Source organism: Plectropomus leopardus, chromosome 14 (assembly GCF_008729295.1).
Source record: "Plectropomus leopardus isolate mb chromosome 14, YSFRI_Pleo_2.0, whole genome shotgun sequence".
In the NCBI taxonomy this organism is placed as follows: domain Eukaryota; kingdom Metazoa; phylum Chordata; class Actinopteri; order Perciformes; family Serranidae; genus Plectropomus; species Plectropomus leopardus.
The window spans coordinates 9,706,849-9,720,245 of record NC_056476.1 but is presented as its reverse complement, the minus strand read 5'-3'; the positions used below and the strand labels follow the sequence as shown (position 1 = coordinate 9,720,245).

Below are 13,397 nucleotides of genomic sequence, written 5' to 3'. Positions count from 1 at the left end.
GAAATAATGTGTCGGAGCTTCCTCATAAGAAAATAAGTTTAATTTTACAGCTATATTATTTTCTTTGTATTAAGTTTTTGTTTTGTTTTGTTTTTTTCACGTTTTTATCGTTGAGTGGCGTGGTTTTGTAGAGATTATGCTTTTATTCTGAAAAGCGCGACCGGAAGACTCGGGTTATCTTCTTTTTCTATGAAGATATCGGAGGACTTCAGTCAAATTTTCTTATCACATTGCACCCACTTTATAATATCTATCAAATGCCATGTATATAGCTTGTAAGCATATTTTTTTGGTCAAACATAGTGACATTTAAAATAATTCAGATACTTGGTGAAGCTAGCGCTTGAGGAAGCAAAATAAAAGTCCCGTAAGAAGACGAAATAACGGCAAACATACACGAACGTTAACACGACGACCGTTAGCCGTTATGGTCAAACTGAGGCTGTAAAATAGTGACAAACTCGTCAGAGGAAGCGTTCAACATGACTGGAGGATAACTGACAACAACAACAACATACGGCAGGTGCTCTCACTTCCGTCGCGGTCATTTCACCGGCTGGTCGCTGTTAACGGACCGTAATCTGGCTAACGGAGCGGTGGTTAACGGTTGAGGCCATGGTGAGGTCAGCTAGCTGTTGTTGGGCTTTTTATAGCTAACGGTAGCTGCTGGACCGTTGACGTTCTGTCGGACCACCGAGGAGGACAGCGCGCGACCTTGGGGACGTTGTCATGGATCTGACTCGGCTGGCTGTGGATGCTGGTCAGTTCATCAACCGGGCTGTTCAGGTAAAAAGTCGAGGTTAACGTTAAATTAACTGATATTTAACTATTTAATGGTGGGTTTAGTGTTTATGAAACAGCCCAAAGACGTTAATGTCACTCCAATGAGGGCGGTTGTTTTGAGTATTAAATGTTAATTGGTATTCCGCTTCAGTACACGGAAGAAAGTATTGGACAGGCGGACAAGACCGAGTTGGAGCCCGGACTGGAGGAGCTGTTGACCCGGGTAGACGCCACCAAGACTTGGACAGACAAGATAATCTCCCAGACTGAGGTTTTACTGCAGCCTAATGCTGGTGAGAGACTTCATTGTTTGCGTGTAATTGATTTAAATAGTCCTGAAAGTATTTGTATGTCTGTCATAATTGACGTGTTAGGGACTGTACTTTATTTATTAGAGTGAAGGGGTGGGACTTTTTTTTTCTGACGTGCCTGATGCTAAGGGTTTTAACCATATGAGATTTTAACAGTGCGAGAACCATCTCAGAAAATATAGCAAGGTCACAGTATTATAGAATAATCATAACCATCACACAAGGACCCGTAAAGGACCTAGCAAACGTTTTATTACTTTAAGCTTGGACCCATTTTAAAAGAAATATGAAAAATAAAAGTATGTGTAAAGTCTTCCTTCGGAGAATAACTAAATTATAGGTGAGATATTCCATCCAGATGCATATTCTGTAGATAAACGAACATACACATTTTGATTACTGTCAATTTAGCTCAGTACACCTTAAACTTTGTATATTGCTGCAACCTTACTGGAGCTACACATATTTTTACTCCAGTTGAGTGACTTGGGGAAATGCATGACACTCTATCCACCATAAATAATCATATTTTAAAATTTCTGGTTATGAGAAATGGCGAGACTTTGGAGATTTTTAAAGAAAATATGCTTTTCAAACCCATTGGGGGCTCTAGTGGTATTCAAAACACATTTTTAAAAACAATTTAGACCATTTACAATTGAATGCCCCTCCCCTCAACCTAGTCAGAAACATAACTCCCTCCCTAATGCTTAAATAATTATTTGAAATAGTTGCCCCGCTTTGCAACACCCCCTCCCTTTATATAAATAAAGAACAGTCTCTTAGTTGATGTCTTAATTAGTAAATTTAACTGATAAATTGGGGGGAAAAATCAATTGCAAACTCCTGTATAACTACATTACCCAATGGAACACATTTGTATTTGTATATAGCAAAGAATTAAAAATGTTGGTGATTTCTATGAAAATGGGCCTTTTTCACAGAAAGTATTGTGGCATGTCACAGTTAGAACAACACAGGTGTAAATATTATAATTTATGATGGCTGAACTCCATGCGGCTGCTTTGATTTCAGGATCCTTGTATCTTGCATGCTGCAACATGCTGTTAGTGTTATTAATAACACCTGTGCTTTTACTAATATGACAAGTCAGAATGTCTGCTGTGAGAAAGGCCTATATCATTTTTTTTAAACTAAATGTCATATTTTGTTCTGTACATGTAGATAAGTAACTGACCAAACATGCTATCTTGATAAACAAACCATCTCCACATTTGCACCAAACCACAAAGATATTTCCAGCAAATGTGCTGTAGCCGTTTCAACCTACATAAAACCACTGGATGATGACTATTAGGCTTTACCTCTGGGAGCCAGTATTTGATCTCTGTCTGCCCTCCTACAATAAATACCTCTACCATTTGCTCCTCTGTTTGCTTTGACTCTAATAGGCCTGTTCAGATGAATAGGGATGGTTATTCTTTTGCCTGTTTGAATTCAATTACCTCAGATAATGGAATTATGAGTGGACGTGGTCTGTAATCTATCAAATAAGGGGACCATTCAGCTGCCAGAAATAATAATGTCGTGTTTGTTCAGCATCAACGATGTATTTGCAGATCCTCTATCGACAGAGGGCTTTTAGTCTCTCTGAAGAACCATTTTTGTTTAGCTTAGGTGTACGTCACGTGCTAATGGCAATGACCAGCAAATTATGATCAGCTGCCCACTGTTTTGTTTCACAATAATTTAAATCAGTTTTCAGTGCTTGTAATAGTATCAAATACAAACAGGATGTTAAGAAGCCTCTTTATTGATATGTAAATGGGATGATTTGACTATTAAATGTCTTTTTAAACTGTAGTATCCTGACACCTGTTTTGACACCCATCTTACGGTTAAACAGTGTCTTGTGAGGTATTTGTTTGTGTGCTCAGGTCACACACACGGGTCACAAAAAGTTATTTGTATTAGCCCAGTGTTATTTCATGAACAAATCTAAAATATCAAAATGAATTTGAAGCTGAACTGAGTTCTCTGATCTGTGACGAACAGGAGCACGGCTAGAGGACCGGCTGTATGAGCACCTGGATTGGAGCGCCCCCCCGCGGCCTCGTGCACATGAGGTACTGGGAGACCAAATGACTGAGGCTGGGATGGAGATGGGGTCCAACACACCTTATGGTGAGTATGCATTAGAGGTAAACTTAGATATTTATCAACCTGGACCATAATCACCCATGTTTTTGTGTAAAAGTGACTAATGGCAGCAACAATTTTTTAAATTTGTCCATCAGTTACTGAGAGGACTGCAGCTGCAAAACAGGCTGCAATGTAATATGCCAGGGCAATAGTGCACCATCAATATACATTCACTGAAAGTGTTTGTTTTTTTGCCACTGACAGGCTCAGACTGTTGTTATAAGTGTACAAAAATATTAAGACCGTACAAAAAAAAGTTTTTTTCTTCTAACCAAGTCTTGCAAAAGGAAAAATCTTGTCTTACTAGTTGAGATGCTGCAGGAAGATAATAACAACTTTCCCTTTAATGTAGATCATTTTGATTGGAAAAAGTATGGTTTACATCCCATGAGTAAATTCTGCTGCAAATGCTAATAACATCTTGCATATTAAAAAAATGAAAAAAATAGTTGTAAATAGCAGTATGTTTTGTGTCCAGGAGCTGCACTGCTCAGGTGTGGAGAGGTTCAGAAGCAGTTTGGTGAAGCAGAGAGGAAATTTGTCCAAAGCGCTAACATCCACTTTCTCACCCCTCTGAAGAGTTTCACTGAGGGAGAATACAAAGCCATGCAGGTAATACACACGTTAACACATACTCACACTCATCACCATCATGATTGTGGCTCTTAAAGCTGGGGTAAGCAGCTGTTAGCTGTTGTCTATTGGTTGTATGCAGGGTTCCCAATGATCCTTAAAAAGTCTTAACAGGCATTTAATGTACTAATCTATAAATAAGACCTTAAGTGATATTGAAATGTACTAAATCAATCTTTCAAAAGTATTAAAAATGGCACAATTGCAAGTAGGATTATTAGAAAACTTTTTTTTCTGATGTTGCATCATAAAATCTCAAAATAATTGGTAATATCTTTTCTTTTATTTTTTATTTATTTATTTATTTTTTTTACCTTTTTTTGAAAATAATTTACAGAATTTAACATCACCCAGATCAGGATAGAGGAGCCAACAACACTCATATACATTTACTACATTCAAATGAAAAATGAACAAAAGAAAAGTTGAAAAGTTGCTATTCCATCATTGAAAACAGCTACCTACACCTCAATGCAACTCAAAAAAGGTAGACAAATTGGTATGTCTACCTTTTTTGAGCTGCAATTTAGAGAATCAAAAATGAGTGAGCGAATGGCTCCTGGCTGCAGCTTCAAGTTCACGGTTGTGTAGTTCATATTAGCTGATGTTAGAACCTCAAATCACAGTGTCCTCCAACTAACTCCTCTTCGCTACAAACTACATCGCCAGGAGGAGGGCAGGTAGCAGCTCTGGAGGTGGATCCAAGGTTAGCGGCTGCAACTAAGAGAATCCAGCCAGCACAGACCACAGCTCCTGGGGCCAGGACAACCCAGACTCCCAACTAGATCAGATCCTACAGGTTAGACCAGGCGCTGTCGCTGGACAGCAGCCTGTGGTGACGCAGCGGTGGGGGATTTGCGCTGCTGAATTCGAGTATCTACAGCCACTGACTGAAGGACCATCTATGCAGCTGCTGCCCGGTCTCCTCCAAGCAAAGCAGCCCACATCAGCAGGAAGCAAGACAGAGGGGTGTAGGGTGGTTAGCTAGCTAATTTTTGACTAATTTGCGGTCTGATAAACAGAGAGAGGATGGGGCAAGGAGGAGCTGAGTAAATGCCCTGTGGGCAACTTCACAACAAAATAAGAAGAAAAATAAATCAATGCATGGGAAACACTGTGTTCCTGTATGAAATGTGTGCTTATGTCTATTGTCGTCTTGGGGGAGGGGCTTAGGTCAGAGAGGGGAGAGCTGCAGGAAGAGGGTGTATTTTCAATTTCTGCTTTTTTTAAATGCCTTTTTCCAGATTTCTGCCTACTCCAGCTTTAATTGTATATTTTGAATGTCACAGTAATTGCTTCGCTAATCTCTGTCTTTGTTTTTTTTGTTCAGTTGATAAGTTGTTTGCACACTCCACATGGTTTTAAAAAGTTTTTGTGTGTGTGTTTGTTTTTGTGTATCTAGGATGAGCGCAGGATGCTGGTGAATAAGCGTTTGGACTTGGATATAGCTAAGAACAGACTGAAGAAAGCCCACGAGGCCGACCGAGAAGGCAGAGTGAGTAACAATTTCTTGACTTTAATTTATATAGACACAGCCTTTAAATACGCTCATCATACCAGGATTAAAATAAAAACAAGTCACCGACATTCTCTCTCTATCAAACTGTACATTCTTATTCCTCCTCTATGGTTTTTCCTGTCTCTTTGTCAGAACCTAAATGCAAACCCACTGGATGATGACTACCTGTCTCATGTCTCTTACATGTTCAGCTTCCTGCGTGTTAAATGGCTAAAGGTCAGTGACGCTAAAGGTACACGAATATTAACAGATTGATAGGCACAGCTGAACTTGCTGTTTGATCACTAAGTCACTTGTCCTCTTCTGTCTCCTCATCCAATCAGATGTGGGCTCAGGAAATATCTCAGGTGAGCTCATGTTTATGGCTGCATGCACACAGATCTGATGGAAACATGCTTCATGCGAGTTCAACCATAACTTCATGATTTACCGCTGTCAGCACAAGAATGGCCCTGTTTGTTGCAGTTCTCGTTGTATTTCTATTGTTTAGTTCATTTAGACTTAAGCCCTTCTGGGGTTTGTTTTTGCTAAACTAGTGGACATAATTAAAAAGATTATAAAAAACAATTTTGTGTGTGTGTGTGTGTGTGTGTGTAGGCAGAGATGGAGCTGAGGATCTGTCAGAGTCTGTTTGATCGACAATCAGATATTACAAAACGAGCTGTGGAAGGAATCAGCAACACTCATGTATGTTCTCCCTCACACACACACACACACACACACACACACACACACATACACACACACACAAGCATAGAAAGATAGAAAATAAGATTCTGTCATATCTGTAGCTCAGTACTTGTGTGTGTTTTTGTATTGGAAGGCTTTCTTTCTACATTAAAGTACCAAATGCCCAGAAAAACTCTGTTGTTTTCTGTTGAAAAAAACAAAACAATACATTTTTTAGTGTAGTTTGCCATTTAATATCTCCTGAAATAGAGAAAATCATAGCTATAAAGGTAACATTTTATCAATAAGGGATGCTGCAAATTATGGCCACTTGTTTTTATTTGATTTATTTTAGAGTTTTTATTTTTTCTCAAATGAAAACTCTGTATGTTTCTCCATCTGTCTTCTGTCTATTTTTTTTCCCAGATCAACCACATGCGGAGCCTGACTGACTTCGTGGAGGCTCAGGCTTGTTACTTCGACCAGTGCAAGCAACATGCTCAGGAGCTTCAGAGGCAGCTGGCCAGGTCTGTATGTCTGGTTTACATAACTAAAGACTAAAATCTTTATAGAACTGAAATAATATATGTCAGTTAATTGTTTCTTTATACTATTTGTATTTGTATTATATACTAATTTTTTTTCTTCTGTTAATATCCCCTAAAAATTTCTGACCTGGACTACACTAACTTGTATTTGTGTAATAGTTTTTCACTAGAGAGGTGTTTTGACATTCCTTTCCACCAATGGGGTGATGTCTGTGCACTTCCCTAAAAGTCTGATCAATCTGATGATGATTCAAATGTACCCCGGTCAAGATAGATCAGATGCATCACTAATAAAACCAAGTGACGGTAGAAGCCAAATCCAGAATTTCTGAATGAAGGTGAAAGAGTAAATTTGGTTTCAGCACCTTTTTGTTTAGAAAAACCATGTTAGTATTAAGTATTTTAATGTGTAAAAATGCAATGCCACAAAACTAAAAACTGCTTTTCTAAAAGTTTATATTTTAGATATATAGGGTTTTCACAGGACACTGACAAAGTGCACTTTTAGTGAGGTCACAGGCTTGTTTTTTTATTTGCTTCCTGATGAATTATGGAAAATAGTTTGAAACACTAAATTCAGAAGCCAAATCCCACAAAATGTATGTTCTTCAACTTGGGATCGAATCAATTTTTTTATTCAAAGCTATAACACAGTTGGCCAACAGTGTCTGGACATCTGGTCTCACGAAGAACACAAGACTATTGAGAATACTTATGAATCAAATACGTTTTTTCACACTAGTAACTTGGTTTTGATTTTATTTCTCCTGTCAGCATCCCAGCAGTCCTCTGCTCCAATAACTGGCAGTCCGCAATTAGTAATGAAGTCAATCAACCGTCCACAAGCAACCACGTAGCCAACGAGCCCCTTGGCTTAAATCAGGTCACTCCAATCCCCATAGTCGTCCACCAAATTCCAGACTTTGACCAGGACTCATGGACTGCATATCCACCGGCCGGGACTGAAAAAACAACAGAAGCCTCTATAACCACACTGCCAAATAACAACAATAACAACAACACCTGCCTTTCTGATGGCCAAGCAACCAGCCACTGTTCAACAACCAACCAAGCATCTGATTATGTCAGTGCATCAAATTTGGACATTGACCCAACAGATCAGATCACAACCGCCAGCGTGCAAACCAACGGAGCAACAACTCTTATAACCAATGGTGCGGGTAGTCTGACAACAGCTTCCCAAACTTCCAAACTCAGTGGAACCGAGTCTCAGACAGCAAATGTAGCAGCCGGTGCGACCATAACAACAGATGACATGGCTGTTGAGACTCTCACAATCAATGGTGTGGCTGCTGAGCTCCAAACGACAAATGAAAGCGCAAGCGAGCTGCCCGCCATTAATGGAGAGGATGCCCAGGAGTCATCAACAGCCAGTCAGGACATGGTTCAGTAGCTTAGACTGACTTTGACTGGAGCTTCAGCTAATTTAGACCAGTTGTAAATTGGCTTTGTGGATCCGAGACAGCATTATAAAGAAACAAGATACACAATCGTTATAACATGGTGTATGTTAAAACTTGAATTAATCCCATAGGGAAATTAATGTGAAGTGGTTGTAAAAGTGCGTATTTTTCTAAACGTGAAATAGTGCCACAATAATTTTAGCCTTTAACCACGACTATATAATATTCATGTATGAAAATGACAACTGCTGAGTATCAGTCCACTCTCGTCTACTGACTGTTAGATTTGCAGTGTGTGACTGTGAAAACTTGTTTTCAGTCTGTGAAACTAAATCTTTATTTTTACATTTAGTTACATGACAAACGACGCTTTGTGCCAAGTATATGTGTTTATTTGTTGGTATGAAAACATCAGTTCGTGTGTGTGTTTATCTCTGCGTGTCTGTGTCTATCAGTGACCCATGTGCACACTGTCACTTGTGTTTACAGCTTCCCCAAACCTGTTACAACTTTAAAGAGAGCTGTGTATGTATGTGATTCCACCACCTTTTGACTCAACTTGCAAGGTGAGGTCATTTTCCACATGAAACACGTTACCTACATGTGTTTGGGAGTCCACGAGGTGCCAAAACACCAAGCTGAACAGGACCTTTATGCTGTAGCATGGTATAAAATATGGTTCCTCATACACACTCTGGGTGTTTCCCCCTACACGCAGTCGAATCACATATTCACTTTTACCCTTTTACCCCATTAAAGCCCCCACTAGGTGAACTGGGCAGAGGTTTCCGTGTCCAGATGTTGTTAATTTTCTTTGTGAGGGCAGCCCTGCTCTACCGTAGTGTGGGTCCACTCTGGGGACCCTGGATGGAAACACACACATTAATGTAGCAGTGACCGTAGTGATGTAATCGCCCACAAGCTCTCGGCTGTACGCTTTTATCCCAATACGTAAAGATGTGTAGGTGTATAAGGATAGTTTCAGTATTCACAATTCTAGTCGCTGCCAGTTGCAAACCACGCGTCCATGCAGTCATACTGTTCGTTGAGCTGATGTCAGTGTGAGGTTTGATTCATGTGAAGATTTGGAAATAAATATGCAAACAGTGATGTCATGTTAATCCAAATCAAATGTGGATCTTTGTTCTCCTGTCGAGGTGTTTCTGTAATTCCATCGTTAAAATCTGCTGCTTGCCGTTTGGCCTTGCACTTTTTTCATACTGTTGACATACATACAATCATTTCCAGGTTGAGGTCTGGATCAGGCAAGTCTAGTAATGTTTTAAAACTAAAGGTTTGGACTCGAGTCACATGACTCACAAATTTAATGACTTAAGATTCAACAAAATCAAAAAAGACTTGCAAATCATCTTGGACTATAACACCAGTGACTTATGACTTCAGTTAGACTTGAGTCTTTTGACTTTATTCCTTTCCCCCAAGCCCAAAGATGAAAAAGTTTGTTAGTTAATAAGTGTGCCACAAGTCAGTAAGTCAATAATTTCCTGAATCAATTTATGTTCATGCTATCCATTCTCAGCAAGTTGACAGTTAATTCCCCCCTGACTTGGCTTGACTCGGGTCATGCCTGCTTTGACTTGGGACTTGAGTGTAAAGACTTAAGACTTGATACTTGCAAGACAATAACTTTTACTCTGTTAAAAAACATTCCTGACACTGTAAAGCTTATAGTTAAGATTGGCTCACTTTACTTATTGCAGTATGATTAATTGTTTTAACAGGATTATAAGGTCTGGCAGTGTATGAAACTTATCTCAACCTCAATGCTCACATGCAATGAAATACTCAGAGAACACTGGCAAAGCGTGTGTGTGTGTTTGCGTGTGTGTGTGTGTGTGTGTGTGTGTTTGTGTTTGCGTGTGTGTGTTTGTGTGTGTGTGTCATGTATTTTGCTCTTCACTTCGTCACCTCTATCCTGTTCACGACTGTACAAACAGATTAGATTGACAAAAGGCAGGTTATGTGTTATTGATCTGAGTACAGTCAGGAGGCCTGTGGTTCAATCACACCATAAACATATCACACCTCTATATCAGCTCCACATTTTAACTGGACCGCACAGGAGGTACAGCCAGCGCTTAAAGACAGATTAAATAGTGTTTCGTTCCTGTAACTTTCCTCTGACTCAGCCAAACAAGAATAGATTGTCCTCGATATGTCCCTCGCTGCTCATGACTTTGTTTCCGCCACACTGATACAGCAAATCCCCAACATGTTTTCTAAATTATTTTTATCGTTTCCGGTATGTGTCTTGTCCATCAGCAGAGACAGCAGCTCGCTCTCTGTTTTTGTGATTTTGTGCTCATGTGTGATACAGAAAGGAACGGGAAGTTGAAATTGTGTTTTGCTGGTCTGGCTGACGTGAGTGAGTTATGAAAGCTGATAAAGGGAATTGGGATGTCTGTAATTATATTTGGCTCAGTCCTTTCCTCTACTGTACCTGAGGGGCAGAGACACAGATAACATTTCTATGGATAGGTACAGTATGTTATTTATTTTTTATTCTTAACTTATATTTTATCATTTGGATCCCATTGAGGTGAGAAGCCTTGTTTTGCAAGATAGACTGTCATGACAGCAGTGCAAAAAAAATGTAGACAAAAAAAAACCAATTAAAAACATAAATAATGAAATAAGGCTAATGGTATAGGAAGAGAAGCAATTAACACTGGAGGTTAACTACACTGCTTTCGTGTTCTGCCTTTTGCAGACTATTCCATGTGGTTTGAGCAGATAATAGAAATGTTTACATTAGGGTCAGACAGCAGATATGCTGTATTTCTTGTGATCTGTGTTAATGACTGCTAAGTGAAATTGGCAGAGATATAATGGCAGTTTGCCTAGAATGGCTTTACTAATTAAGAAACACTTTAAATGCTATCAATTTATGGACAGAAATGGCCAGTTAACTCTGGAATAGAAAGCACATTGATGTGTGAATTTTTTTGATTACAAATCTCAATAAGCCACTATGTCAAGAGTTCAACATGGGAAGAGACAAATACAATCATTTATAACAAATCGCTATGATTAAGAACTAATTTAAATGTGGGTAATACTTCCACAAAGCCAAATACCTTGATATTTGTAAAATGTTTTATTGTCTTTCCCTGAGCTGTAACAATGTCCCCAGTGTCTATAGGCTTCCTCCTAGCATTAGATTACAACATCAACTTGGATTTATATATTTCTGTTGAGTGACTGCAAAATATTAAAGACAGATGGTATTTTGTGAAGCGCATCTGGGCGAGAAGATCCACATGTGTACAAAACTATATAATCTGGTTAACAATGAGCATTAATTCCATGTACATTAGCACTAAGATTATTTATGTACAACCCGGTCTCACTCCCAACTCAATACTGATACTTGGTCGGTGGCTCTCAGCATCAGATACCGTTGTACCGAGGCAACCTTCAGTGGCTGTATGAAATGCGCTGGGCGTGGCATTTTTTGATGCCCTGAGCAACTTCTTTGTTTCCCCCTGTCAATCCAAAAGTTAAATGAATTATTTTGAAAACAACATAGTGTGCTAGTGTGTGCATACTATGCTAGTGACATAGGCCATGTGATGTGACATTATATTTTAAACAGACTTATTTTAAGCCAGTCAGTCAGTCAGTCATTTTCTGTAACCGCTTGTCCTCGTAAGGGTCGCAGGGGAGCAGGAGCCAATCCCAGCTGTCATCGGGCGGAAGGCGTGGTACACCCTGGACAGCTCCTTATTTTAAGCCAAAACATTACATTTTTTCTGCACCTAACCTTGTGCGATTGTTGCTTAACCTAAGGGAATAAACCTAAAAATGATGTATTTTACCAATGTTCTAATTTTTTTTTTTGTTTTTTTGAAAAGAAACTGAATGTATTCAACAAGCAGAAAAGGTACATTTTATGTTTTATTTACATTTATTTTGAAAATAGACAGTACATGCAACTAGTGTTAATTTTGCATGCTTTCCACAAGCAAAAAATGACACAAGTATTGCCTTGAGCATCATGGATTGACGCATAGAGCCACTGATAGTGTCGGTATTTGAGTTGGGAGTTAGGATGTGTTGTTATGTAAAGTGAAAATAAAAGCGGGACAAGCACTTCCTACGTACAGCAAGCCAGTTTGGACTTTGTCCACTGTCTTTGACGCATTTGATCCTACCTAAAATATAATTACTAGACCAGCAGGTCCATAGTATCCAAGGCTTTTCTGACCTCTGATTTTTTTCTTCAATCATAACTGTTTCACACTGTTTACAGTAAAACATGAATGTATAACATCATACACTGCTTTTGACATCATTAGACACTGGTATAAGTCGGCTACTTTCTTACAAAGGATCTATTGTTTAACAGTATCCTGTATTTCAATTATATCTCCATGGTTTCCTCTTCTCCCCTTCCTACACATAAAAAGGGGTACACCCTGTTTCCATAAAACTGGCCTCCGTCGTCTGACTGGGCTGTGTCAGTGTGATTATGTGTTTTTTTCATTTGTGAAGTCCTGTTGCTGTTTTATTTTGGCTGTTTTTAGCCAGTGCGAGTTCTGCTGACAACACCCACTGTCCCAGTTTCCCTTGCATCTCTGGTTTTGTTGGGACAAACCAGACGACAGGATCTGTTCTCTTCTAATTTTCAATGGTCTGAATGTAATCAGTGCTAATGCACACAAGCGCTCCCCTCGAATCCAACGCTCTGTTGTCTCCCCTTCAGTCTTCATCTCTCTGCTATGTTTCTGCCAATCCTTCATCAATCATCATTCCTCCTCCTCGCTGCCAGCTGGGAGTGTTTTGTGTGACAGCTAAACTGTAGGTGTGGTGTGCAGGTGGGGGTGGTAAAGAGCGTCTGGTGGCTGCTGATAAATGTAGCTCCTCTTTTATGGAGTCATCATGACCTAAATAGCCAGATGACCCATAGAGAGGAAAATAACGTGGAAAGAACAAGATGAGAACACCATTTCTGACTTACATACACTGAATTTTATATCACACCTGCAAGTCATACCATGAATTTATTCCTGAAGGGATCCTAATTACTTGAATTTTATGGAAGTGGGCCAGGGAAATGCACACACGTATGCCCATAGTGATGTTTTTTTTTTTTTTTTGCTGCAACAAGGAAAGGAAAAAATTATACAAATTTCCTCTGTACCTTTCCTCACCAACTATCCTCTCTGTGCGTCTCTTCCTCTGCATGTTCTCTCTTTTTCCTGCGATAAACCTGCCAGCTTTCACCCCAATTAGTCCCTCCGCTACAATTACAGCCTGCTAAACAAAGAAAATCAGACAAAGTACTGGCAGACATGCTGACATCTGCAGTGGAAGCTCAGACTGG

At 39.4% G+C, this 13,397-nt stretch overlaps 1 protein-coding gene across 1 annotated transcript; it reads left to right on the top strand.

The window, feature by feature from the left end:
* The first annotated feature begins 192 nt into the window (after positions 1-192).
* On the top strand, positions 193-9,171 carry LOC121953761 (endophilin-B1-like). The gene is made up of 10 exons (XM_042500982.1): positions 193-786; positions 935-1,076; positions 3,111-3,239; positions 3,736-3,869; positions 5,293-5,385; positions 5,542-5,625; positions 5,733-5,756; positions 6,007-6,096; positions 6,505-6,605; positions 7,401-9,171. Exons 1-10 carry the CDS (start codon positions 730-732, stop codon positions 8,038-8,040), a joined length of 1,494 nt encoding a protein of 497 aa, XP_042356916.1. The 5' UTR covers positions 193-729; the 3' UTR covers positions 8,041-9,171.
* The last annotated feature ends 4,226 nt before the right edge of the window (positions 9,172-13,397 follow it).